The sequence below is a fragment of the Labrus bergylta genome, chromosome 17, assembly GCF_963930695.1.
Source record: "Labrus bergylta chromosome 17, fLabBer1.1, whole genome shotgun sequence".
NCBI classification, from domain to species: domain Eukaryota; kingdom Metazoa; phylum Chordata; class Actinopteri; order Labriformes; family Labridae; genus Labrus; species Labrus bergylta.
In genome coordinates, this window is record NC_089211.1 from 2,578,468 (window position 1) to 2,605,292 (window position 26,825).

Consider the following 26,825-nt stretch of genomic DNA (forward strand, 5'->3'; position numbering starts at 1 on the left):
TGATTTAAGTAAATTATAGCCTTTTTTTTGAAAGACAAAACACACTCGCACAAATTCTTTTTTTCCATCCACACTTGAGGGTGGAGGTGCGGTTTCTGTAGCCTCAGCCACAGTGAGTCTCTGTGTCTGCTCAGCACACAAACCATTTCCTGTGTGTCTCCTCGCCAAGCCAATCAGACGACAGAACCGGCTGAGTTTTGCCTCAACCACTTTTTCATACAGGACATGGAAAGAAAAAAAATACGAGACAAAGTGTTCATTGATTTGTGTTCAGGGTTTTTTCATACAAGCAGCTCTGGCGACCGCGTACAGCCTAAAGATGGAGTGACAGGCCGTACATAATTTATGTGTCTATAAATGATTTGTGCAGAAAATAAGAAGCTGGCTGTTGTCACTGAGCACTGCCTAGAAAACACTTTTCTTTGATGGAGAAGCCTAGAGAAGTCCTTGAAAATTCCCACGCTGCTGCATTGTGCATAATATAGGTCTAAGGTCCTACATATATTTCATCCGCACTATGAAAGCAATTATTGATGATTGAATTCTCTGGGTTACGTTTTCTGGCATACTACAAACAGGGTCATGCTCTATTCACTGGTTAGGTAGAGACACTGAAAATAGAAGGCACTCACTTGCAGACAATGGACATTGGTAAGCATACGCTCAAGCATGCCCTCAGAACATTTATTTAGAAGTAAGTGTAGATACATAGAACATATTAAGTTTTCTACGGATTTGTACTGTCATTGGCGGGTCGAAGGCCATGGCAAATAAAGGGAGAGACTCCAAATTAATGGTGCGTTCGGAACTCGGAGCTGGGAATGATTTCACACCCAGGTTAACCGCATTCCAGTTGCGAGTTGGCAACATGTCAGACAAGCAAAATGGACTCCTCCAGGAGTACCTTTGTAATGATGAGAGACCAGCAACTTGGAATTTCTGACTTCTGCGATCAAATGGAACGCACCATAACACTTAAGCTGATTCATTAAGAAAAACATAAATCAAACTACAATAAGAGATAAGGTTTTCATGTCAGTAGTGTAAGTGAATGTGTGTGTGAAAAGTGTATTGTGTATGTGTTGCATGGAAAAGGAAGATGAAGTAACCAAACCAGAGGTATGCAGAAAGTCTCTCTGAGCAGACTCTGACAGCCACACATAATGACATGTAACTGCAACACTGTGAAGAGAAGGCACAACCTAAGTCACAGTGCCTGGGAATGAGCAATTTGTTCACTCAAAATATATCAGAGTTAAACCATTCATTCAAGGGGAGGATTCAGGGTTAAAATCTGTGATCTACTTCTACAACTATGTTGAATACATCTGCCACATACAATATTTTCATCTCTTATTTATCAGGGAAAATAATAGTGAGGTAGCGCTTTGTATATTTTCAGAAATAAGTTGTGTAGGTAGGTAAATATAATGCACTTGAAACAAAATTATTTGTCGGAAGATTTGGGAAACGTTGAAAATGGCAGAAATAAATGCACTAACATGTCAGAATGTTATATTTTGTCATTTCCCAAATAGTACACAAAATGTACTTCTAAAATCTTCTCGCCTGTTGCATTGCCTAACCCTTCTTACTGGATCTGTGATGATGAACTTGCACATAAATTTGCACTAATAGGGCGCCAGTTTAGCTCGGTTGGCGGGGCAGGTGCCCCATTTACAGATGCTCCTCAATGCAGCATCCAGAGGTTTGACTCACAGCCTCAAGCTTTAATTCATATCTATCCAACTGTCTCTTTCAGCTATCCCACTAATAGCAAAAAGAAACAATCACCCAAAAATGATCATGAAAATAATATCACTTACATTCTATTTTGTGGCTGTCGGTTGGCCTGTTGCTAACCTTGTCTAACATTTAGTGCAAAGCTAGAAACACCCAGTTGCTGTATCACAGCTCGTTAGCTGAAACTGTTTCCTGTTGCTTGCAATGGGTGCTGAGAATTAAATGGTAAATATGGGATTTCTGCTGATAGAGAAATATCATCTAAAAGAAGTCATGACTTGGGTTATAATTATATGGTAACTTTTCACTCCTTTTTGATGACTAACATAAATACTATTGATAAATGCTGTTTTGTATGTACTTGAGTTGTTTTCTTTTAACACACACACATGCTCTTGAATACATAATAACCCACACTTTGAAAATAGAAAGACAAAACAAAAAACAGCAGTAGTGACCGGAACCAGTTTTGTTACATGCAGCCGTTCAGGAGGAGCGCCAGCGAGCCAAGGAGAGAAACGAGAACGAGGTGGAGTCCACCAGCTGCGCCAACGAGGATATGCCCGTGGAGAAGATTCTGGAGGCGGAGCAGGCCGTGGAACCCAAAACCGAAACCTACATCGAGACCAACCTCGGTGTGCCATCCAACTCGGTGAGTTGAGATTTTTATACATACTGTGTCATTCTGCAACAAGTCAACTCTTTGTGTACATGTTCATGCCTGTGGGCACACACACACACACACACACACACACACACACACACACACACACACACACACACACACACACACACACACACACACACACACACACACACAAACACACACACACACACACACACACACACACACACACACACACACACACACACACACACACACAAACACACACATACACACAGAGTAATGTGTTTGGATTGAACCTAGAGGCTGGTGAGCACATGTTTTCTCCTATATTTTCTCAGACATTTATCAGGATTTTACAGTTTAAATGGTTGCTTTTCTTCACTCTAACCCAGTTTAACCTTTGCGTGGCTACATATCAGTGTTTCAATAAAAAAACAAAGTTTTCCAGTTTGAACACAGCTCTCTTTTACACTGTGATAAATAGCCTTAAGGCAGATTAAAACACTCTGATGAGTCGTGATAGAGAAAACAACTTTTTCATATTTATCCCGTACATATTTACTTAGAAAAGAAATAATATTTACTTTGCAGAAAAACAACATTATATAATATAACTGCCATGGTATAAAGCAAAATACTGTAGTGTCAAAAGCTGAAAACAACAAACATATAGTTTGCTGAAGAAAACATACACAATTCTCTCTCTCTGTCTCTCTCTCTCTCTCTCTCTCTCTCTCTGCCTCTCTCACTCTCTCTCACTCTCTCTCCCTCTCTCCCCCCCTCTCTCCCTCCCTCTCCCTCTCCCTCTCTCTCTCTCTCTCTCCATCTCTCTCTATCTCTCTCCCTCTCTCTCTCTCTCTCTCTCTCTCCATCTCTCTCTATCTCTCTCCCTCTCTCTCTCTCTCTCTCTCCCCCCCTCTCTCTCTCCATCTCTCTCTCTCCCTCTCTCTCTCTCCCTCTCTCTCCCTCTCTCTCTCTCTCTCCCTCTCTCCCTCTCTCTCTCTCTCCCTCCCTCTCTCTCTTTATCTCTCTCTCTCCCTCTCTCTCTCTCTGTTAAGTCATAGACTTTGAATTTGAAATAAACAGTTTCCTTCTGTCTTAAACTTTCTGAATTAGTCAGAATAATAAAAGTTTTTTAAATATTTTGATATTAACTTGACTTACCTGCAGTGTAGTGTTTTTGCTGGGAGAGAGTTCAACATTATTTGGTTCTAGTTATGATCAAAGACAAACTGAAACTGTGTCCAAAGCTTTTGTCAGTTAAACTAACTTGAGTGTTTGTTTTTTTTTTTAAGATTTGTTGCCTATAAAACATAAACATTCAGCTTTCCAAACTGTTTACGAGCTCTGAGCAGCATACTTTAAACTGTCTTTGTTTATAAAAGGCCAACATGATTCACAGTAATATTTAGTGTTGATGAAGATTTGCTTTTGTTTGTTGTTGAGTCTTTGGCTAACAGACAGGAAGTTTACCTGCAGACAAAGTTTTTTTTAATGAATTTAGGGTATGATACTGTTTGTCCTCGCTTTTCTCCTCCCTCTGGAGGGGCCTGTAGAGCGCTTCTTTACCTGCTCACCTTGTCTAAGCTACTTCACTCATCCATCCCCTCAGTATCAGCTGGGCACTGTGGGCTGCCTTTGACACCGATGAGACTTAGATTGATGAATAATGCAACAGGCAGACTGTTCCTGAAAGCATCCCACAAAGCCTCGGCTTTCTCTGGAATTCTGCATGAACAGGAGCACCAGTGGAGCAGAGCAGCAGCCTACCAAAGGAGGCAGGGGGATATGGGGGGAGGAGGGACAGAGGGGTGAGACTGAAGGGGGGGGGGGCTTCTTCTTGGATGCATCTGCTTCAGGGGAGGGAAATGTCCTGTGAAGTAAAGGTAGAAATGTGAGGGCTGTTATGTGAGTAAATGGGAGCTATTTTAAGGGTGGCAGATGGAAACGTAGGAGATGAGCGCTGACATTAGAGAAAGGGAGAGAGAGAGTGGGGGGGGGGGGGCACGAGGGAGCGGCTGGCAGCTCAGACACACTAATGCACTGAGTGTGTTTGGGCTCAGCCTCAGTGGGTCCCTCGATGCCGGCTGCCTGCCTGACACTGGGAAGAGGAGAATTTCTCCAGGACAACAGAAGAAAAGGAGAGCGCTGATATGGGAATAAACAGAGCTGATAAGTGTTTTAAACAGCAGTTCATATGTGGCATGCTATCTTCATTTTCCACAAATAAAAAGAAAAAATTGCAATGCAAAGCAATATTTGATCAAGTTATATCAAATTTTACACATATTTCCCTTGTTTTCCTTTTTTTTTTAGATCAGAAACGATGCCTAATACTATTATATTTCAGTCAGACAACTCGTCTGACTTCTAATTTACATGCAGAAATCTGAGGAGTAATGGGATGGACCCTACAGGTGGATGCTGGGCGGTGGTGCAGTATACTGGTGCAGGTCAGAGCCAGCAATGAAAGAGCTGAGAGAGAGAGAGAAACCATGCAGCTTAAATAGACAGCTAATTGGATGGAGGTGTTGTCAGGTGATTGTTGAGAATGAGGCATGTCAAGTGTGGAATCAGTGCAGCTCGAGTTGACTGCCTGAACTAGCTTGCAGGCATCGCCTCATATGTTGGTTTCTGCTTCATCATCCCATCCCCCTTATTTTTGTTATGTCACTTTCATTGCTCACCAGATTTTATGTCATTGTTTCTTTATATATCATCATGCTTCATTCCTGTTGTTGCTGCCAAGACCTTTGTTTTGGAATATTTGAAGGATCAGTTCACGACCAGTGTTTATTATTATTTATCTTGCAGTGCTAGCAGTAAAGTTTCATAATTTACTGGTAAAAAGAGGAGATGAATAAAAAACAGGGGACTCACAGTATCTAACCTGGGCGAGTTCAAAATGTATCTGATGCATTGCTAGGTATCACCAGGGAGAAACAAGTAAACATTGCTTTGAGCTGACCCAGGATATTGGCAGAGCTTCAGTATGTAGGCTGTCCTCTCTCTGAGTCCCCCCCCCCCCCCACTGCCTCCCCCTCTGTGAGGTCTCCATTGAGAGTCGCTGCCCCATGCTATAATTGATCACAGGGCCCAGGCCATGAGTGTTCATCATGAAAAGGCCACTGCCACTGTCTAGTAACTGGGGGTCTGGCCAACCTGAATGACGTGTGTTTATCTCATGGTGACCTAGAACGGCAGTTAAACAGGCGTTAGTAACTTTCAGTCTGACCGAGGAGTACTTAAGAAGAAAGGCGAAGATGCTATCGTTGACTAATCCTGGGGATGTTCCTCTACTTCTCTATCTATTTCTCTTGTATTGTTTCAGATTGTTCTACCTTCTATATGCTCATTCAGAGTACCTTATCTCTTCCAGACTGCTGGTTTTTTTTATAGATGATAATTAGCTGATGATTCATCCTCACTCCAACATATGAGGACAGCTTCTTCCCTTTTTTTAATTCAATCAAAAAAAAAAAAAAAGTGGGACACTTGAGCAATTCATTTTCATACTGATCTGTATGAGTACCCAATTTTCTCTCGCTTGTCACGCAGTATAGTCTGGTTCAAGCAGAATAATGAAAAATTGAAAGGCAAATCTTTCGTCTCCCCTTCCTCGAGTGATGAAAATTTCATAGGACAGTATGCAAGCCTGGCATTTCTCTTAACTTGCCGGGATGATCCACCAACAAAACTCTTTGAATTTCCGGGGGGGAATGGAGAACGTGTTGTTTGTGGTAGGCTTTTAAAAAAAAAAAAATCTGCTTAAAGGGCTAAATGTAGTCATTTAAAATTCCTTCTCTTTCTTGGTGTTTAAAGTTTCCGTTTAGGTCCAACCTTCCTCCTTCTTTATTTACTTCCCTTTAAAGCTGTGGTGTTCACAGCAGAGGATGTGTCTGGCAGTCCAAGTTGTGGGATAAATTCCCAGCTGGGCTTTTTGTGCTTTCTTACACGAAGGTTAATGGTATTCCATCACAGGTCAGAGTGGGCTCCTCTAACATCCTAAAAGCTGTTCTGTGACTTGAACAGTAAGTACAGTAATGTGATGCTGGTGGATTGTTGCAGGAAGGCGTAAGCTCCTTTCCCCTTGTCATCTCCACAGACTGAGGCAAAGAAACCAGGTCAGTGTAAACACGGCTAAGATAGCCATACAACATTCATGAGGCTCGCCATGTTTAACGAGAACCCTGGGACTTGTATCCGTACGAGGAGGGGTGGCTCGACCGTGGCACACACTGTAGCCCCCTTTTCTTTTTTTTCCTTCTTTGTTTTGGCTGGGGCTGCCCTTTGGAATGAATTAACCCAATCTGTTTATGTGGAGTTTCTTTTTGAGAGGAAGTGCAGCTCACCAAAAACTGTCGCGTCGAGCTGCGCAATCCATGTCTCCCACGGAGATCAGATGCTGAAATATTCATAAGACGCCTGTTTTCTTTCTCCCCCCTGAAGAAGAAGACGAAAAAAGAAGACTTTCGGTTTTTCAAAACAGTGTAGGCTTTGTGTCTGGTTTAAGTTTTTCATATCTTTGATACTCTGCAGTCAGTGTGAGTTTCACACCATAGGGAGGAAACGTGGCGTAGAGGAAGGGAGAGTCTTTGGCCTGTGTTTTATAAAAGGAGAGTTTGAGAGGAGGGATGTTTTCCTCTTCATCTTGAACTAATCTCCTCTTGAGAGCTGCAGTTGATGTCGGGATCCTCCGAGCTTTTTGCATCGATCTGTGGGATTTGAAGAAGGGAGTTGGGGAGAAGTTACTGGCTGTTTTTTTTGTCAGAAAGCAAGTTCACATAGGGATATTTAGAATGTAAAGATGTTTACTTGATTTAAAATTATGCAAAAAAAAAAGTGTTGTGCACAAAGCCTTTGTTTACACACATGCATATCAAGGGTATGCACTCCTGGGATTAGGGTAAATTGCTTGTTAGAGATTGGCAGGATTGTTTGGGACTTTTTTTTTCCTGCCCAGATGGATTTACATTTCAGTGAGTAAGTCATATTACATCTGAATGATTACAGTATGACTCACATTAGTATTCCTCCACTGCTCATAAACTCCCTGTGGTCTAAGCATTATGCCCAGTCTGATTTATCAGATGCAGACGAGGACAAGCAGCCCTTGTTTTTTTTTGTTTTTTTTCCAATCTAGCACTTAAACACAGAGATGATCCTTCATCATCTCAACAGGAAAACTCCTCAGCATCAGCAGTGTAGCTAAGACTTAAGGACAAAGGAAATCAAAACACTTGTTTGTCTTTGTTTCTTTTGGGTATGGAAATGTTGAGATTCTGGCCTCCTGGATTTAAATTTATGCATCCCAATTTACACTTTTTTGGGGGGACCATATTGGTATTTAATAAAGTGTTTTATTTTTGAAACACTTAATGAATAGATACAACAATTCAGCAATTTAAGTCACCTTCATTTGAATTCTCTTGGGTTGCATTATTGCCCACAGCCTCAATAATTGTGTGTATTTTACAGCTCAGGCAAGCTAAGTGGTATCAACTTGTAATCAAACAGAAAGAGGTACTTTGTTGAACAATCGGAGACATCTTTACATTTAATGGAAGGAACATGCTTTTACAGCTACAGTATGTCCAGAGGTAATGGAGAATGAGATTGCACTTAGGGTATGTCTGACCCCAAGAGAAGCAATTTACTGCATCAGTGACGTTAAAATGACAGAAACGTCCACATCTCAGAAGTCAGCCTTTGGCCATTTATCCATTTTTATGCTCATCTTTCATCAGACTTAAGAAGAAGGGGCTCTTTGGTCACCTCAACCTTTTATTCCACAGAGGAACTCGTCTGTGTTTCTGCATTGGGCATTAAATGGTTAAGGGCAGTGTTCAAGTCATCACTATCCACTACCAAGAACTGCTTGTTTTTGATCATTTAATAAAATGCATTCTTCCTTCTCAGAAGTATTTATCAGAGATGACAAATGTTATATATGATAAATACATTCCATCTGGCTTCAGTGTTGGATAGGTACTAAAATGAAGATAGTATTTTGTGTCGGTCCTTAATTGAGATATTATTTATATATATTCTGACTTTTACAAAGCCCCGCCCTGTCTGGTTCTAAAGTCCCCTTTTAGCTCCTAAGCACTTGTTATGTAGTGAAGAGTTGCTCGAGTGTCAGGAGGGGCCTCTTGAGCTCCACTCGCTGTCTCAGAGTGATTTGTGTGTCCGCTAAAAGGTCCCCAAAGAAAAGAGCCCGTGTGGTGAAAGTCGTTTTGCTCTCTGCAGGTATTTCCTCCACAAGCTGGAACAGAATCACTGTTTGTTTTGTCTTCCTTCTTGCTCCTCTTTTGAGGCTATTACTCACAGCAAAGCACTCGAGTAAGTGTGAATGTGTTGTGGTGATAGGTGGCTCCAATCTCTCAGCCAAAAGACTTTATAACAGAAAAAACACCTTTTCTTGTGACACCTTTTTCAGGCATCACTTTCATTTCTAACGTTCAGATTTATTGATTTTTGTTTTACATTTTTCCTGCAGCCCAACGACCCGGTGACAAATATCTGCCAGGCGGCCGACAAACAGCTCTTTACCCTTGTGGAGTGGGCCAAGAGGATCCCCCACTTCTCTGAGCTGCCATTGGACGACCAGGTCATCCTTCTACGAGCAGGTAGAAAATATTTTAAAAAGATGTATACACGATACAAACTAAAAAGGCAATTAAAAAATGTGAAGAAACTCAATGAGGACCCATCCATACCTGGATACAATCAATTTAAAAAAAAGAAAAGAACATGTAGCTGACAGCCGGTAGTTGAAATCATACTCTGCATAAATACATCCACAGAAAAACACAGGTAAAAGCTTTGTGGGTACTTGAATCAAGCCTTTGTTATTTGAACAAATGTTGCTAGATTAGTTTGATCTTTGATATTTCTAATACTGGGCCCTTTTTCGTAAGCCCTGTACACCCACACAGATGTTTTCTGTTATCATGGCTGATTAGAACACTGATAAGTGAAGTTTGACTGAGCTGCTGAAGGTGTAATGTAAAGCCCCGTTTTACTGCATGGTACAGCTCAGCTCAGCTTTACTTTCTGGAAACTGTTCATTTCAGATTGTTGATAGCAGCTGGTACTTCTTCTGGTTTCAGTGCAGCTGAGACAATGTGAAACGGTGGTGCTAAAAAATACCACAACACACTGGCTAGACAAAGGGAAACCACACAAAAGTAGTCTCTTTCAGGACTCGATAAGTCGTTAAAAATACCTAAGGTTTGGTTCCTGTTGAATGTCGTTCTTCATGTGGTGCTGCTGTGATGATATGCTAATTATCCTGTCTGCAATGATGTGCTTCTATCTGCAGTAGAAAACAAATTAGAAAAAAAAAATATTTTGCTAAATTCTAAACAGCTGTTAAAAGAGAAATAAAATAAATAGTATTGCTCCATGCAACTACACTGTTGTTTCTAAAAGCAAAGTGTGAAAATTGTGTCCTTATTCTTAAAGGTAAAATAAAAAAAATTGTGTTAGACCTCAACATCTAGTTTCCACCTTGATAGCCTGCCTATTTCTAGAATCATATAATATATGTTGTTGTTGATTTTTAGCCCTCGCACCATTTCCCTTTTTCTTGATTTGAACGAGCAGATGTTTAATTGCATGGTCCTGCACAACAGTAAATACATATTGTTGCAACTCTACAGTCAGACAAACACAGAGATGTCTTTGAGCTGTGGAAGGAAAAGCTCTCTGAGAAATCACTGCATTACAGATGCTAGCCCTCCATCTGTAACTAGCTGGAGAAATCTACACAAAACGAAGCTTGAATAGACTTATCTGTATAAATAACTGACTGAGTCAGCCTAACCAAGGTCAGAACAGCTTGAACAGAGTGTGTGTATCTGCTGGATGTGGAAAAGAGAGCTAACCGCTCCGGATCACAGAAGCAGAAACGCAAAAAAAAAACCGGATTGAATCATCTGTCACTTCTCTTACATCCACTAACATCACATGCAAGAGGGTCTGTTGGGTTTTCCCAACACTTTGCCCTTGTTGCCTGCTTGTCGCTCCAAATTACACCATTATATTCAAAATCCACCTTAAGGGGGGGAAAAAAGCTATTACACACCCATCCCAAAGCCTGAAAAAAATCCTCCCATCACTTCTTATCCTTTGCACATACAATGATGGAGAGACGTCAGCAGAGCAGAGAGAGAGAGACATTATTCTGGAGAGCTCGTCTTTTCTCGGCTCTCAGGTTTTCTATAAATAACCGCTTTAGTTCTGCTGTATCACAGATAAAAGCATCCCGGCTCCTCTCATTCCCAACTCAACTCAGGGGAGAAGAGGCGAGTGTTGCCAGGCAGAACAGTTAAAGGAGCCCTGTCACTCAAAAGGCTGCATCTTGTGTCTTCACTGCTCTCGGTGTCAAGCCCCTGCTTTGGCACATCAAGCCTGTTGTCTTTATTGTGATGGCAGGCGCAGTTCATCCCTTTTACACGCTTGTCTCTTCAGAAAGCATGATTCAAACGTCTTAGTAATAACCTGATGCCTGTGCGGGAGAAAGTTGCACGCTTTCACCGCCCAGCTTAATTGATTCATTGGAATTCCCCCTTTGTTGTCAGTTTCATTTTGCTTGAATGCTGTGTGAACTTTTGTACTGGGATTTTTTCCTCCCCTCCCTCATACTTTTCCTCGATCTCTCTCTCTCCCGTCTCTGCTGCAGGTTGGAATGAACTTCTCATTGCATCATTCTCCCACCGTTCAATAGCGATTAAAGACGGGATTCTGTTGGCGACCGGGCTGCACGTCCACCGTAACAGCGCCCATAGTGCTGGAGTTGGAGCCATCTTTGACAGGTATATATTACTATATCACTAAATATACAGATTACTGTATTACTGATATTTTGTGAGCTAATTTAAACTTGTAGTAAAGGATTTATAAATGTTCAATTGGACACTAATCAGCTGACTGTGCAAAAACATTTTTGGAAGTATGAAGTTGTTTATTTCTACCTGCTAACTTCTTTATTTTTAAACCTTTTAAAGGTTTGAAAATTATCTTCCTTTTTAACAAGTTTAGGTTTACGGTTTTAAGTTTTGTTTACGGGTAGAAGGCAGACTCAGAGAGCAGAACAAACACCTAACTGTGGGAGTGTAACCCACCTGGGAGAGGGGTTAAAGTTTGAGATCCCCGCACCCGAGGCCGCGTGGCCCCTCGGTGCTGGCGGCTGATCGTCACTCAGGAAAAAAAACTCTCCAGCGTGACATCACAAAGGGGAATTCCCTTTGTGATGTCACAAAGGGAAAATCTGCTAACGGCCTGTTTGAGCACACATTTTCTGAAGAGTGAAGAAGGCAAAAGACAGAGAGGATGGATTTTTATTTTATAATTTATATTTTATAATTTGAGGGTTTGTAGACACAGTGGTGACACATGTTAGTGTTAATAAAATATGGTGATATGTGACCTTTAATACATTTTTTATGAATTATTTAAACTGATAGAATTTTTCAATGAAGACTTACAGAGTGGTAACAATCTGGAGATACTTAAAATGTACATATACGTTTTTTATGTTGGATGTTTATTGACCAGTAATAAGACCCTTATATTTATTTTAGTTTGCTAGGTTATTATATATTTCATTCTCAACAGCACAACTTACTTTATCTTTTTTACCGAACATTTTCAGTTATGAATTGCTATTTAATTATCTTAAAAGCATTAAGATGTCATTTTAACTATTACAAAAGCTTTATTTACAAATCTGATCGCTCCTTTAATGTATAGATTTTTCCTACATAGTGAATTCATGGTTCATGGCCTCTGACATTTAGGTTTCTCTGTGAATTATAACACGTACAATCAAAGTCACGAGTGCACTTTGCAAAAGGCAAAGCAGCACAGGAGCTATTGATTGACTGCAGTGTTTTAAATATGTACACCTGTATGCATCAGAGGAAACACAGAAACACTGAACAGCTCAGCTCAGAAAATGTAAAAAAAAAAAGACATAAAAATCCATAGACAAGTCACTCCAGTGAAGTGAAGTGTGTGCAGGAGTAGACACCCTGGTGACTGTTATTGACATTCCAGGTGTCTGACAGACAGACAGACAGACAGACAGACAGAGAGATGGTCTGCGGTGTCTGTTCAGCAGCATCGCACCTTGAGCTGAGCTGAGGGAGACTGAGTCTGAAAAGCAACAAAACAGAACACAGAAAGTATTTCATAAATCTTTAAATCAGACATACCTGTCTGCAATTAAGATACAATAGAACAGTTTACAATGTAACTGTTAGCAACCATCAAACGCTTTCTGTCTTCTTCTCTTTTGTTTCTTTCCCCCACTGATCGATAGCTTTTCTTCTCAATCACCAACGTTCACAGCCACAGGACATGTTCCATCTCTGGCAAGAACTGTGGCACACAGCTAGACACAGAGATCTGATAATGTTTCTTTATCTACTCCTCTCTCTCTCTCTCTCTCTCTCTCTCTCTCTCTCTCCCTCTCTCTCTCTCTCTCTGTCTCTCTCTTCACCGCACGAATAAAGACACAGATTAAGTGAAACACTTGAGTCTTTTCTTCTCCCTTTTTGTCTCTCTCTCTCTTTCTTTTATAGCCCTGTTGTTCCTGCTTGGAGCAAATTGAATTAGAATGAGCTAAGAGCCACAATTGACTTTACTATCTGAGGCAAGAAAAAAAAAAAACGAGAGTGAGAGGGGGAAACACAGAGTGGCGAGGAGAGGGTGTGACCGAGTCAAAGAGGGGTGAGGAGTTCGAGTGACTCCAACACTCGCACCAGTGATGTCACACACAGACAGTGGGAGTGCTGGTGTTAGATTACAGCTTGTGTTTACTCTGTGGCTTTCCCTTTATGAAAAACCATGTACTAAATATACTCTGTAGAGTTGTAAAACTTTTCCACTGATATTACAGTGCCTTTGTGGGCTGAGAGACTAGTTATGTGTATCTGTTTTTGAGCAGAGTAGCCGTTAAAAACACATTTTGAATGTCCCAGTCTGGATAACTTGTACAGTAGGAAGCTCAGTGTACCAATTAGACTCAAGTGTTTCCTGTGATCTTAAACTTTTCTGGCACTCCTGAGGTCAGATATCATGCAAAAAAAAAGTCTAGAGGCCACGACGGATTGAACCAACCTCAGATTTTTTTATTAAAAAGATGTAACTTTGTTTTCTATGTTTCTTTTGTCTCTCTTTGCAGAGTGCTCACAGAACTGGTGTCAAAGATGAGGGACATGCAAATGGATAAGACAGAACTGGGGTGCCTTCGAGCGATAGTTCTTTTCAACCCAGGTAACGCTCACTTTTTATTCCAGCTGTTCTTTGCTGCCGCAGATGAAAAGCATCTAAAGCTGTTTATACTTGATATTGTCAAACGTCTTCATTGTTTTCAAGTTAAAATCTTACCTTGAACCAAAAGGGATCAGCTGACAGTGAAGTAGAGCTCATCAGGGAAATGGCTTACCCATTTAAGATGCTAAAACAGCTATAATAAACTTTTACTGGTTGAAATCCAGTGTGTAACAGAGCACTGAATCATCCAAAATGGGCTGTGGGGCTGCTATAGACGGGGAGAAAACATGAACCGACCTTCATATTGATTGAATAGAAAATGACTGAGAACTGATTCAAAGCTTAAAGGGATAGTTGGGTATTTTTGATTGGGGTTGTATGAGGTGCAGAGTGCCATGCATGGACTCTAGGCTTTACATGATGATATGAATGATGATATACTGTAAGTGTTTGCTATATTAAGAATTTTGTTTCAGCGCTATACTTTACTGTCAATAAGCCAATTTTTTTAGGCACTGCTTTGGCACGCCACATTTCCTTGTGCCTGCAGCGCTCTGATTAGCTGTTATGACATGCCGTTTACTCTGCATAGAAGAAGATACTTTAAGGGACAGGAGTACACAGATGAAAAACTTCAGAGAAAGAGAAAGGGGGAGGACAGGAGAGATCCCAAATTACCTGGTGATGCAGGTGTGATCCCATGCCTATGAACACAGAGAGCTTCGAGTGGGACAGTACATCAGGATCTTTCTGGATCAGAGGATACCAGTGGCTTTCTTTTGACTGCAGGGTGCATCCCGCAGAACCCTCCCCTACTGAACGCTGCTGTTTTATTGACCTTCATTCATATCAGTCAGGCTTTCATATTTGAAATACAACAAAACAACAACACCAACAAAATAACATATAAACAAAAAAATAAATAACAAAAACAGTTCAATATTGTTACAAGACTTATCTGCATTTACTGTTTTCGTCATAATACTTTGTCCTGTATTGTCTAGGCATGTGCCACTCCTTCTGTGAGTGTGCAGTTATGAATGTAAACACCACAGTATGCACACAAGTATTCTAAACCATGAACCATGAATGTGACCCAAGATTTTAATGACTCAGTGCGGCAGCCTCCCTCCGTCCCTCTGGTGCCACTGTCATTGTGTTCATCATAGACACAGTGATCCTCTGTGTTCCACATTGTGTCCGGGTCACATCCAAGCCTAGTGGCCCCGCTTTTTGCTTCTCGGCCTGGCGCCTTTTTTTTAATTAGGGGTGCGCTAGACTGTCCTGACTGAGAAAGCAGAAGCTGGGGGGGCTTTGGAGGACAGGGGTGGTGACGAGGCTCAAAAGGCCCTCAGCCCTTCCTTTCCCACACTGTGTCATCAAGTCCAGCCATTAACAACAAATGGTCATTCATTGTTGATCAATTGTGCAATGTTTCTGTCCGTCAGAAATCTTAATCAATGACGTGTTTGTGTCGTCTATCAGAGAGGGCTCCTCCACTGAAGCCTAATTTAGCACAGCTTGGACATGACAGTCTTAATTGGAGAAACCCAGAATGAGGTGACACATGTCCTCCATGAGTCTGCAGAGTTAAAACTCAGGATTCAAGTTAGTCCGCCTCATCTCTCTGTCAAGCATCACTGCAAGGGGACGTGACTCTGGAAACCCCTTCCAACCTTTTTTTTTTGCTCTACTTATCGTCTGGTCAGCGATACATACGAGACACATGGATAGAAGAAAAGGCCCCTTAAAGCCCTTACTCACAATAACACACTTTGTATTCTTTATGAATTGATATTGCAAGTTGTACATGAGCAAATACATTTCCAGGAATACAATGAAGGGGCGTTCACTCATGTAAAACCTTCCAGTCTAATCATGTCGGAATAAAAGCTTCAGAACTACTACGATGCATGTTCAGGATCCCTCTTCTTGTTGCTTGTAAGTGTTTTTGTTTGTTTTTTAACTTGTTGTTTTTTTTATGTTTCAACAGACTCTAAAGGTCTGTCCAACCCAGGCGAGGTAGAAGCTCTGAGAGAGAAAGTGTACGCGTCTTTAGAGGCCTACTGCAAACAGAAATACCCCGAGCAGCCTGGCAGGTATGAACACAAACACAGAAATGAGTGTGTGCAGATCCCCAGACTCTGAGCTGAGTTTAACTCTACAGATAGACAAATACAAAAATAGTGTGACTCATAAGCTTCTAAAAGTGCAACCCATGCTCTTTGAAATGAGATTTTATCAACACCAATCTCCTTCTACACAAACCTTCATTTAGTTAATGTTTACATACTACACACGATAAGCACATAAGCAGACTTGATGTCTACTTGTCATGCACTCATTGATGATTGAATAATGTCAGTGTGTTAATTGTTTGTCTCCCAGATAATCCTCTCATCCCTCCCTAACCGACCTAACACATATATACAACTTTTTTCTTGTCTTGTGATGTGACAGATTCGCCAAGCTGTTGCTGCGGTTACCAGCGCTGCGCTCCATCGGCCTCAAGTGTCTGGAGCACTTGTTCTTCTTCAAGCTCATCGGCGACACGCCCATCGACACCTTCCTCATGGAGATGCTAGAAGCCCCGCATCAAATGACATAATAGCAGAGTGGGCTCCTCCCCCCATGTCTCCCACCAGCCCTGGATCTGGAGCAGGGTCCTTTTTAACAACAAACAACAACAAAAAAACCTGTCTCCAACAAGGGACAGATCACGTGGGGACTTGGAATGGAGAACCTCTCCCTTTCTCCCATCCTCCCTCGTTCCCTTTTCTCCTCGGCTCCCTTTGATGTGTTGCAAAAAAAACAATGAATTCATCATGTCTTTGGGTCGGTTTTATACCTTGTAAAAATATATAAATAAGAAATATATATATATGAAAATCTCACCGCAACACGAGTGACAGCAGTGGACTGAAAAAAGGTCGGACAGAGGACAAAAAACGCATTGAGCCATCGTTTTCATCCTTGTTTTACGTACACCTTGTCAAAAAAAAAGCTGAGATGATCAGGTTTAACACCCACAGTTTTGCTTGCAGGTATATTGAAAAAACAAAACAGCGGTGATGTCATTTTTGGACACTCAGCGTTGTGATCGGGACAATCGTGGACTGGGAGAGCCTCAGGCCGTCTAGACTTGGACTTGAGCCCTCTCTCTCTCTTATTCAGGACTGGACTTCTTTTTTGGGGAGGGACGGCGGGGGACAGTATGTCTGCTCATAAAGGAACTTGTCTGTTCCTGCCTGACTCGACTGAAACGCGTCAGGTCTTGCACTAGCTGTTTTTTTGAAGTGTGAGCTTTTGTGGAGCAGAATTCAGAGGTGGGTTAACAGAGACTGCAAGTGCTCCAAAAACCTCAGGTCTGCCCAATTCCAACAGATCCAACCATGTCTTACTCTATTAGCACTGTGCAACGTCCGGGAGGACAACATACTCGTTCACTAATCAGCCCGTCGGTTAAAGCTATCTGATTGAACAAGAGTTTGGAGACCTTGTTATGTACGATCTCTGCAGTACTTCAGGCTGCTGTAAATTAGCCATACATTAGCTTCATGCTACATGATGCTCTGAAAGGCTACCAGCAGGGGGCAGGAACAATCTTTGCTCTTCTGCTTTAAACAACTGGCTATGCCGAAAAACCTCACAGGCGATCACAACAATCTTGGATGGCTGTAAAGTGAGCACACAGTCTCGTCTGAGCCCCATTCTGTCCCCTTTTCAAACATCTCCACTTCTCATTTCATGTGAATTTCAGCACACCATTTACACCTCCACACTCAGAAATCCCTCCGCTCATGGCAGCAGGAGTTAGCTTTTCAAATCACCTCATATCTACCTGTACAGAAAGTTACAACCATATACAGTATTGATGTTATCAGTTTTTAATTTGAACAACAGCGATGCACTATTACCTCCGTCTCCATCCTTCAGTCTTTGACACTCATCTAACCATCAATCTAGTGCTTGTTGTTGCAGCAGAGCCATTCTTTGTTTATTTGTTTGTTACTTGGCACTTAACCTCATGACAGTGGAGTCAGGTTCCTAATCGGAGAGCTGATGTTGATGTAATCGACTTCTGAGTTGGAATTTGGCCCAATCAGGAATGCCTAAATAGTTCTCCTCCTCAGAGGCACACGCACTCGCTCTCTCTGCACTTCTCTGGACAACCAAGTGTCATTCACATCCAACTGAAATGTTAGATATCTCCATGTTGTGTATAAATATGCTTTATGCTCATATTCTGCTTTTTTTTTCTCCTCTCCCCTTTACTTTAAATGCTGCAGCTGCTGCAAAACTATGCATTGAGTGCATTTCCAAAGATTGTCTACAGAGCGGGTTGCATGTTAGTCTGGCTCCAACAGGTCTGATACGTTTTTAAAAACACATTTCTGGGAGGTGTGGGTTTGGTGTTTGTCTGGAGTAAATGTCTTATATAGGTTATTTTTCCACTATTCAGATATATGATAGTCATTCTGCGAGGGTTTATTCACTCTGGACAGATACACAGAAAACAAACCGCTAACAATATTGGTTTTTCCTTTATTGTTTTACAAAACAGTGGAGTGCAGCAGATTTCAAACCCATGCTAAATGATAACTGTTGCTGAGTGTAATGTGAGAAAATGCCGAAGAGAAAACTAAATCACCGGACACTATAAAGTGAACACTATGTTTAAAGCTACCGTTCATTAACTGAAATGTGTGGAGTCCTGAGAGTGCCATTTCAATAACCAGTTCAAGTAAACATTTATATTAAATGGAATCAATTCAAAGATTAAAGATAATTTTAATTATGCATTCAAATTCCCATATAACAAAATGTAGAATTATATTAAAAATAAAAATCTATAACTCTGAACTCTTAAAAAGAGTTTTGTTCAGGTTCATGTGTAGTTTACATCTTGTGATTGAGCAGTTACTGAAGATCTAATTGGACTGTATTCCACTTCATGTTGTTTTGTTTTCAGTTTTGCATTTTCTTTAATAATTATTATGTCTGAAAAAAAAGTCTGATTATTCTAGTGGCACCATCAGGACTCCATAGAGCGGTTGACTCTGGTCATAACACGTATGATACATTGGCCTTTTTTTTAAATGAATCTCTAAAAGCGACTCTCAGACACCTCAGTGATCTCTGTCCACCTCAGGCAGGACTACAACAACACACATCACAGTTAGAGTGTTTAAGAGCTGTGAGCTCCCTCTAGTGGTAGAGAAGCAGAGCTGCATCATTACTTGAATTTTTCTACAAGTATTTAATCAGACAAAAAGATGGCACTTGTCTCACAGCGATCGCATCATCGTTTCCTCGGGTTTAGACAAAACCTCAAGAGTCTGTGTAGCAATAACTTCAGTATGACTTCTTGACTTGTTTGAATGATGGAGGTGGCCTGTATTTAAATCATCTATCCAGGTGACAGTATTGACTGCCAGTTTGAGCTCAGTTTACAGTATTTATATTCTGGATAAAACAAATTCTACATGGTGTTTGATGAAACGACGATTGCACTCATTACAGCAAAGAGAAGCTTCACTCTGATGATTTTTTTGGAGGGAATGTGCAGATTTTAATCCCAATTTGAAGCTGATATCAAACGATTGAGCGTTCATTATCTAACTTGGTGACCCAACTTCAAAACAAATAATCCTGCTATGCCCTTAATTGTGATGTCTCCTCCTCTTAGTTTACTGTGATGGATGAGCGCAGGTATCTTAAGCCATAAGGTGGACGTTTATGTACAAGCTCACTCCCCCTGCGAGAAATATACAGACTATGAACCTTAAGGTTGACCTTAAGAAACATAGACTGCTTAGCTACATGAATGCTTTATAACATAAAGCTCTATTTTGTTAATATGTATATGTGTATATATTTATAAATATATATCGACAGAGCTGTTCCTCGAGTATTTCCGACATCGAACGAGGGAGACGAGTCTTTTTAGACCAAACCGTTCCACATCCAGGTGTTCTCTTCAACTCAGAGTTTTACCATGTTCTTTTTCTCACACATTTCTGAGGTGTTGTTTTTTTATTTCAGCCTGACTTTATAAAAATGAGTCCTGATTAACCAGCAAGAAACACAGCAGCTCTAAACAGAAAGAAAAAAAACAACCAGCTTTCCAGCAGTTTCTCCAACCTCAAGAGAATAAAAAAAAGAGGAAAAAACAGGTTCAGACTTTAAACCCTCAAATGTTATTTGTTGCTTTGCAATTGTGTTCAAAAAGTGTAATCAGGAAAAGCTGAGCTTGTGACACAATCACTGCTTTCTTTGTTGCATAGACAGGAAAATAAATGTTCAAGTGAGAAAAAAAAAAGATGAAAAAAAAAAACACTTGGAAAAAAGATCTATTTTTGTACAAAGGTAATTTTATCCCTCGCTTGTGTACTGTTTTTTCCCCTTTTCTTTTGTGGGCTGTTGTATACATTGTGGAAAAGCTTCTTCGGCCGAGGCAAGAGACAATTTTCAGATTGAAAATTCAAAGCGACAGAAGTCGTTTTTTGCTTTGGCGCCTCAGTAACTGTTTTCGCTTTTACTTTGCCATGTTCAACCTGTCGCTGCAAGATGGGAATGTTTTTTTGGTCTATTTTTAAGGAGATGGATTTTTTTGTCATCTGTTCTTTGTGGGTTGTTCTATCTTTCATGGACAGAAAAAAACGGTTATTAAAAAAAAAACTTCAAAGTGATGACAGTGGACTCTTGGTGATGTTTAAAGATGAATATGACTTTCACTCACAACTCAGTGGCATGAAACATACAAAAACATGTTTTTATTAAGTAGCAGGTCAGTTATAGCTGTCCAATGCAAACATAAAGACACAGATCCAGGGTTAACTACAGAGGAGAGACGCTGCTTGTTGTCTGTGACGAGCTGCAGCATGAGCAGAGAACAAAACATACACAGCTATATAAAAAAACAATACATGCCAATATATGTACAAAAAACATCCTACAACACACATTTGGTCACTGTTGAAAACTGTGAACTGTAAAAGACATTTTGACAGGTGGGCGTATGCATTCCTTAAAGAGAAGGTAATGTCTAACATTTGGATTTTTTGGGGAATCATTCTCTGACATCTTTGCTTTGTTCAAAGTGTTTCCTAACTCCACTTCAGATCCTGATCCTTTCCCCTTATAAAGAATTTAAATGTGGATCTTGTTATGGCACAAAGCACTTACTTGAGATCCTTTGGGGGGATAAAAAACACCACTTAAATAAATTAAAGACTTTTTAAACCCTTTTTAAACTAATTCTTGGTGGGGAAAATCACTCCTCTACTTTTAAAGTTACTAAGACGGCATTACACAATCAAACAGACAAATTCAAAAGGCAAAAAAGAACTCAAAGAAAGACCCCTTAAGCATGACATTTATTGTACAAATACAGAAGAGCTGGTATGAAGCAGTGACATCACGGTCAATGATGCAGTGTCACAGATACAGTAGCACCAGATGCAGAGTATCCACACAGAGACCATTTCAAAAACAAACATGTGACAACAGGACAACATCCCAGTGCAGCGTCTGCTTTTTCTTATTTGATACTGTGTTTGGCTGATGGGTCTCATTTGGTTCTGCTTGCTGAATTTCATCACCTGAAAAGCCCCTCTGTAACCCCCGCAGGAGCTCTCCGTTAGAAAACGAGTCCTCTTCTCTTACAACAAGAAAGTAGAAAAAAAATTGTATTCAAAAAAAAAGGAGAAGGAAAATATGAATGGCTCAAAAGATCTGAGAAGGCTTAGCAGTCGCTTTTCCATAGCTTGATGGTTTTGTCGTTTTCTAACGCCGCGGATGCGATGATGTTCTCTGTCGGGTGGCAGGCGGTTGAAATGACGACATCTGAAAAAGACGAGAAGAGGAAATGTTAACAATATTACATTTGTCTTTTCTTCTTTAAAGTGAGACTGATGAGCAGCATGGTGCTCTGTTTTCTTTCATCTTTGCTTTCAAACAAAAAAAAGACACGAGCTAGGGCACTGGTGACGCAACGGTTGGTACTTGCACCCCATGTGCGGAGGCTGTGGTCCTCCAGACGGGCGGCCCAGGTTCGAATCCGACCTGTGGTTCCCGTCCCCACTCTCTCTCTCTCTTCCTGATTTCCGACTATCCAATCTCTCCAAATAAAATAAAATAATAAAAAGAAATCTTAAAAAGAACACGTGCTGATGTCCGTGTACCTGTGTGGCCCTGGAGTTTCTGCACAATCTCCTTTGTCTGCAGGTTCCAGATATAAACCATGTTGTCCTCGGAGCCCGACACGATCCACTGTGAGAGATTCAAAAGAATTCATGGGTGAGTAACAGCAAGACACGACACCAAACAACTATTTCTACAGGTTAAAGGAGAAACTAAATGTAAGGTATTATATAGAAACAACTTTTCATTCAACATTTTTATTACATTTAACATCAACTGTTACTGTGTTAGAAACAAAAAAACGTTTTTACCTTTCCACCGGTGACAGAGAAATTTGCAAATATGCAGTACTTCTCGTTTTTATGGCCTGTGTACGTTTTCAAGCACTGAAATGTAGAAGGAAGAGGACATCAAAAACGTTACTTATCAGTATCACACTGTCACAAATATAACTAATCCTGTAATGCAATCTTAATTAAAACATAATCATTCTTTAGAAACAGGATTTAGATGCCTGGAGAGAAATTCATTTAAACTTTTTTTAACCAATGAAAATGAGGCAAATTCACATAAAAACTAAATAAATACTTTCTTCAAGAATAAAAAACAACATCAATCATCAATATGCAGGATGAACTTTGTCATTTTTTCTTTAAATCTTGAATTCTAAAAGTTGAGCCTACCTTTCCTTTGCTGTAATCCCACAGCTTTAGCGTGCTGAAAAGTAATCACAGATAAATCAGTGCTTTCCATTAAAACATTTTATCAAGATTAAAAATGCTAAAACTATTTTTCCATCGGTGCTGGCGGCCTAGTGGTCAGCATGCTCCCCCCATGTACAGAGGCTGTGGTCATCCCTAGAGGGTGGCACAGGCTCAAATCCAACTTATGGCTCCTTTCCCCCTCACCCTCTCTCTCCTCGGTTTCTGACTCTACTCACTGTCCTCTCTCTAAATCAGAAGTTTTAAAAAGTCCAACAATGACACTTAAATCCTTTACAGCATGTATTTGATTATCTCTGTATAGATTAAACTGCAGCCAGTGATAATGGTGATAGTGTTATACTGCCCCCTGCTGGAGAAGATGTGTAAAATAAATAAACAACTTGATTTATACTCACTTGTCCAATGTAGCCGCCAGGATGTATTTCCCATTGGGGGAAAACTTCACAAAGGACACGGGAGGGTTGTCATCGTCTGTAACATGGACACAAGAACAGGAAGTGAGCAGCACATTGAACATTGAAGAATAATAAATAAATCATCACTGTCCACAGGGTCTAAAAGCAGAACACATACTGTGTTACCTTACCTATGAGTGTCTTTAAACACTGCCCCGATGCCGTGTCCCAGATTCGGCTGAGAATGTCAAAAAACAACAAAATCAATCAATGAGAGATGAATAAACAATCACAAGTAGACACTAAAGAGAACGATAAGAAATCTGAGGAGTAACATTTACTCCTCTGTCAAAGACAAACTTCCCTCTGATTGGCCACTAGACAAATACGTACTATAAGACCCCGTATCCACCTCGCGGTTTTTCTAAGCGCCAGTGTCTTTATTCCATTGTTTCCATGAGGAGAGAGTGTTTGCAGCAGCACTCATCCAGCGCCCAGCATCTTTTCCGAGCGCTCAGCCTTTTTTTTTTTGCGGCCGCTCCAAGTACCGTACTTGGAGTTGATAATCCTTTAACTTTTCAGAAAGGTGTTGTTGACGCTGTTTTTAAAATGTAGGATATTTTTGTCTCCTATGGATCGTGTCTTGTGCCCACATCCTCTTTTCTCTGCATCTGCTGGGGTACAAAAGGATCTCAAATAAGGGACAGAGCGGTGTCGGTCACACAGCAGCTGTTGTCATAGAGACAGGACGGACGTGCAACGCTTTGATTCTCAGCGCACAAACGCTTCATGTCGGCGCTCCTGATTGCACAGCCGGCGTTTTTCTGACCGACAATAAATGCGAGGTGGACTCGTTTGTTTTGATAAAAAAATAACATGCGAACTGAACGGCGTCTGAAGAGCCACAATGATCGAATCCTAAACTGTTTTCAAATGAACATGGACTCAATAGATGGAGTGTGTTCTCACCAAAGGCCGTCGTAGCTACTGGACACAATCAGGGAGCCGTCTCTGTTGAAATGAACCTGAAAGCCCAGGCAGATCATTGTAAATTATGATGCAAAGTTCATGAATCTAACATTTAAAAAGAAGAGAAATAAAAGAAGACTCACAGCAGAAACAGGGTCCGAATGAGCTGGCAATGTCTTCAAACATTTCCCCGTCTTCACGTCCCAAATCCGTACGCTCTCATCAAACTGGAAGTAGAACAACAAAAGTGTTTCTCTCTCTGCACAGAGACTTTTTTTTTTTTTTGGGATGTTGCAAGTTTCCCGCCTCAAGCTTCTCACTCACCGATCCTGACACGATGAGGTTGGACTGGGGGTTGAAGTTGCAGCAGAATACGTAGTTGCTGTGACCTTTAAGAGTTTTCAAGCATTTCCCCTGAGGTGAAGAAAAAGAGAGAAACACAACCTCCAGATGTTTAAAAGCTGACATTGAAATAGTGATTTCAAAATACTCAAACAGATAAGTTAAAGAGTGAGTGTGGATGTAATATACAGTCTTCATGCCTGTGTTGTCATGTTCAGTGTCACAAACAATGCTTCCTTTCTCTTACCGAGCTGACGTCCCAGATCTTCAGGGTTTTGTCATCAGATGCAGACACCAGGAGGTTAGAGTCTGAGGACCAGGCCACGTCAGATATACCCTACAGAGTCAAAATGAGGAACTCCATTCTTTAAAAAAAAAGAAAACACGACCAAAGAGCAAAAAGACTGCAGCGGTGAGGATGAGAGAATGTGTAGAACTCACCAGTTTGTGACCGGAGATGGTTTTCTCAAACTTGCCGTCATACGCTCCCCAGATCTTGATGAGTTTATCAGCCGCTGTAAACATAACAAATACACTTTCATGAGTATATTTCACTGTGAATCAAATATACCGGTATTTCACTTTCAGTAAAAATAAATTCAGGTATCTTCTAAGATAAAATGCCAAATATTCTCTCTGCCTTCAGTTACCAAATAAGAAAATGTATTTTTTTTTTATCATATGACAAAATAATAATAACAGAGAAACAAAAGGCAGAGCAATACACAGACAAACAATTGTTCTTTGCAGTCATTATTTTACAGTCTATATGCTGCAGAGGAATGAAACAGTGAAAATCTAAAGAAAGGAAATAAACTCTCACATGAGCTGGCGAGCCATTCTCCACTCGGGCTGAATTTGACGGAGGACACCGCCTTTGTGTGGCCTGCTAATGTGAACTTCAGGGTGTAGTTTGGCTTGGCAGGTGCAGACTGTAAATGCAATTTTAAAAAAAAACAAAAAAAACAGAGCATTTAAAAATCTCTAAATGAGAAAACGTGACAGAGTGCTCCAATTCAACAAATCACACACACACACACACACACACACACACACACACACACACACACACACACACACACACCTTGCTTTGACTGGCTGATGGTACGACTGGAGGTTTTGTGTCTGTGTCTGGTTTCTTATCTTCTGTTGCCATTGTGAGAGGTGAAGAGCATCTGTTGAGTACACTCCTGACACACAGGGGAAACAAAAACACTATTAGAATTTCTTACACTATTTTACATTCACTGACAATTCATGTCTACCGGTATCATGTGTTGCAATATTATCTCAGGATTATTTTAAAACACTGAAAGACTTACAGTCAAACATTTACAGTTATTCAAACGTGACAAGTGAACAGTCAGATTGTAAGTCAAGTCAAAGTCAACTTTATTGTCAATTTTAAAATATGCCAGACATACAGTGGAATCGAAATTGCGTTTGTCCCACGGTGCAATACAACCAAAATAAGGTAAAATAGATAAAATAAAATGAGGTAAAATAAGATAAATAATATTTACAGTAATAAATTCTAAATAGTGCAAAAGGTACAAAACAAAATGGTAAATAAAATAAAATTGAAGAAAAAGTAAACTTGAAATGTGCAATAAAGTGATTTACTATTGAATAAAGGAGACAGCCACTGTAAAATATAGATTTATAGTGTTTTGACATCATGTGTAAACCTGTGCTTTCTCTGCATATTACAGTAGATGTAAAGCTTTACAACCTGAAACTATTCCTCGTATAATGAATATCTCTTTGAATTACAGTCAAACACTACGTAGGGTTCCCCTTTAACCTGCCATGTAGCCTGGTTAGCTTAGCGCTAAGATTACAGACGTCTACTTGTCATATTAAGATGAACAACATTACATAAGACATCATATCTCATATCGGTAGATAAAACCAGTAGGTAGAAGTATAATGATAATGTTAACCTTTACTTGAGTTACTTTAAATACATTTAATATGAAAAGGGGGAAGACAAACAAAGGGTCTTAACTGAGAATTATAAATCACGCTATTGTAACTTCACATTCAATCCAACATTAAAGAAGTGAAGCCCGTCACATATAGAGACTTAACTGGTTTAATCCACTGGTTTTACTGGAGCTAATGGGCAGTGTGATCATGTAGCATTGATGCTGTTGACAAACTGGCTGAGCTGTAGAGGAGGGGCCCTCCATTCAAACAATGAGAAACCATTCACAAAACACATACTTACGGGGATTTAATGCAGCGCCGTGGATAGCTTGTTGCTGCTTTGAGATTGGTAGCAAAAAAAACACCGAACAATTCCTCAGACGATCATTGAAAACGTAGAAATCAATTGGCTTGCGCCTGGGTTTTTTTTTTGGCTCAGAGGAGAAGCGGGGAATGTGGTAAGTGGTATGGTTGTGCTTCTGTACGCATGCGTCTTAGCCAATGAGACAACGGAAACAATTGAGGGACAGAAATCGCTAAACGCAAGATAACTGTTCTCACTAGTTCTGAAAAATCACGGCTCGATTTAAATCATTTTTTTTCCTACTGAAAATAGTGTAATGTTATGTTATATACATGTTTTATAATTTAATCTGTACTACAATG

General features: G+C 40.5%; 2 protein-coding genes across 3 annotated transcripts in view; one reads left to right on the forward strand and one right to left on the reverse strand.

Annotated features, from left to right (window-relative positions):
- Positions 1-20,346, forward strand: part of rxraa (retinoid X receptor, alpha a) — a 109,085-nt gene extending 88,739 nt beyond the window's left edge. The window contains exons 6-11 of one of the 2 annotated variants that reach the window (XM_065965931.1): positions 2,211-2,395; positions 8,871-9,000; positions 11,058-11,190; positions 13,563-13,654; positions 15,648-15,753; positions 16,115-20,346. In XM_065965931.1, the coding sequence (XP_065822003.1) occupies positions 2,211-2,395; positions 8,871-9,000; positions 11,058-11,190; positions 13,563-13,654; positions 15,648-15,753; positions 16,115-16,262 (794 nt within the window). In that variant the 3' untranslated portion in view covers positions 16,263-20,346. The remainder of the gene's footprint in view (positions 1-2,210; positions 2,396-8,870; positions 9,001-11,057; positions 11,191-13,562; positions 13,655-15,647; positions 15,754-16,114) is intronic. The other variant, XM_029276748.2, reaches the window with a different exon arrangement.
- A 668-nt stretch (positions 20,347-21,014) lies between these two features.
- On the reverse strand, positions 21,015-26,637 carry wdr5 (WD repeat domain 5). Its single transcript, XM_020630556.3, has 14 exons — positions 26,461-26,637; positions 25,315-25,420; positions 25,054-25,162; positions 24,672-24,745; positions 24,478-24,567; positions 24,213-24,302; positions 24,032-24,115; positions 23,889-23,944; positions 23,111-23,157; positions 22,920-22,995; positions 22,483-22,516; positions 22,111-22,185; positions 21,841-21,928; positions 21,015-21,502 (listed from the first exon to the last, which is right to left on the reverse strand). Exons 2-14 carry the CDS (start codon positions 25,384-25,386, stop codon positions 21,402-21,404), a joined length of 996 nt encoding a protein of 331 aa, XP_020486212.1. The 5' UTR covers positions 25,387-25,420; positions 26,461-26,637; the 3' UTR covers positions 21,015-21,401.
- Between the last annotated feature and the right edge of the window lie 188 nt (positions 26,638-26,825).

Coding starts and splice junctions, on each gene's coding strand:
- wdr5 (XM_020630556.3), bottom strand. CDS start 25,386: ATGGCAACAGAAGATAAGAAACCAGACACAGACACAAAACCTCCAGTC. Junction 25,163..25,314: donor CATCAGCCAGTCAAAGCAAG/GTGTGTGTGTGT, acceptor TTGCATTTACAG/TCTGCACCTGCCAAGCCAAA. Junction 24,116..24,212: donor ACCTCATCGTGTCAGGATCG/GTGAGTGAGAAG, acceptor TTCTACTTCCAG/TTTGATGAGAGCGTACGGAT.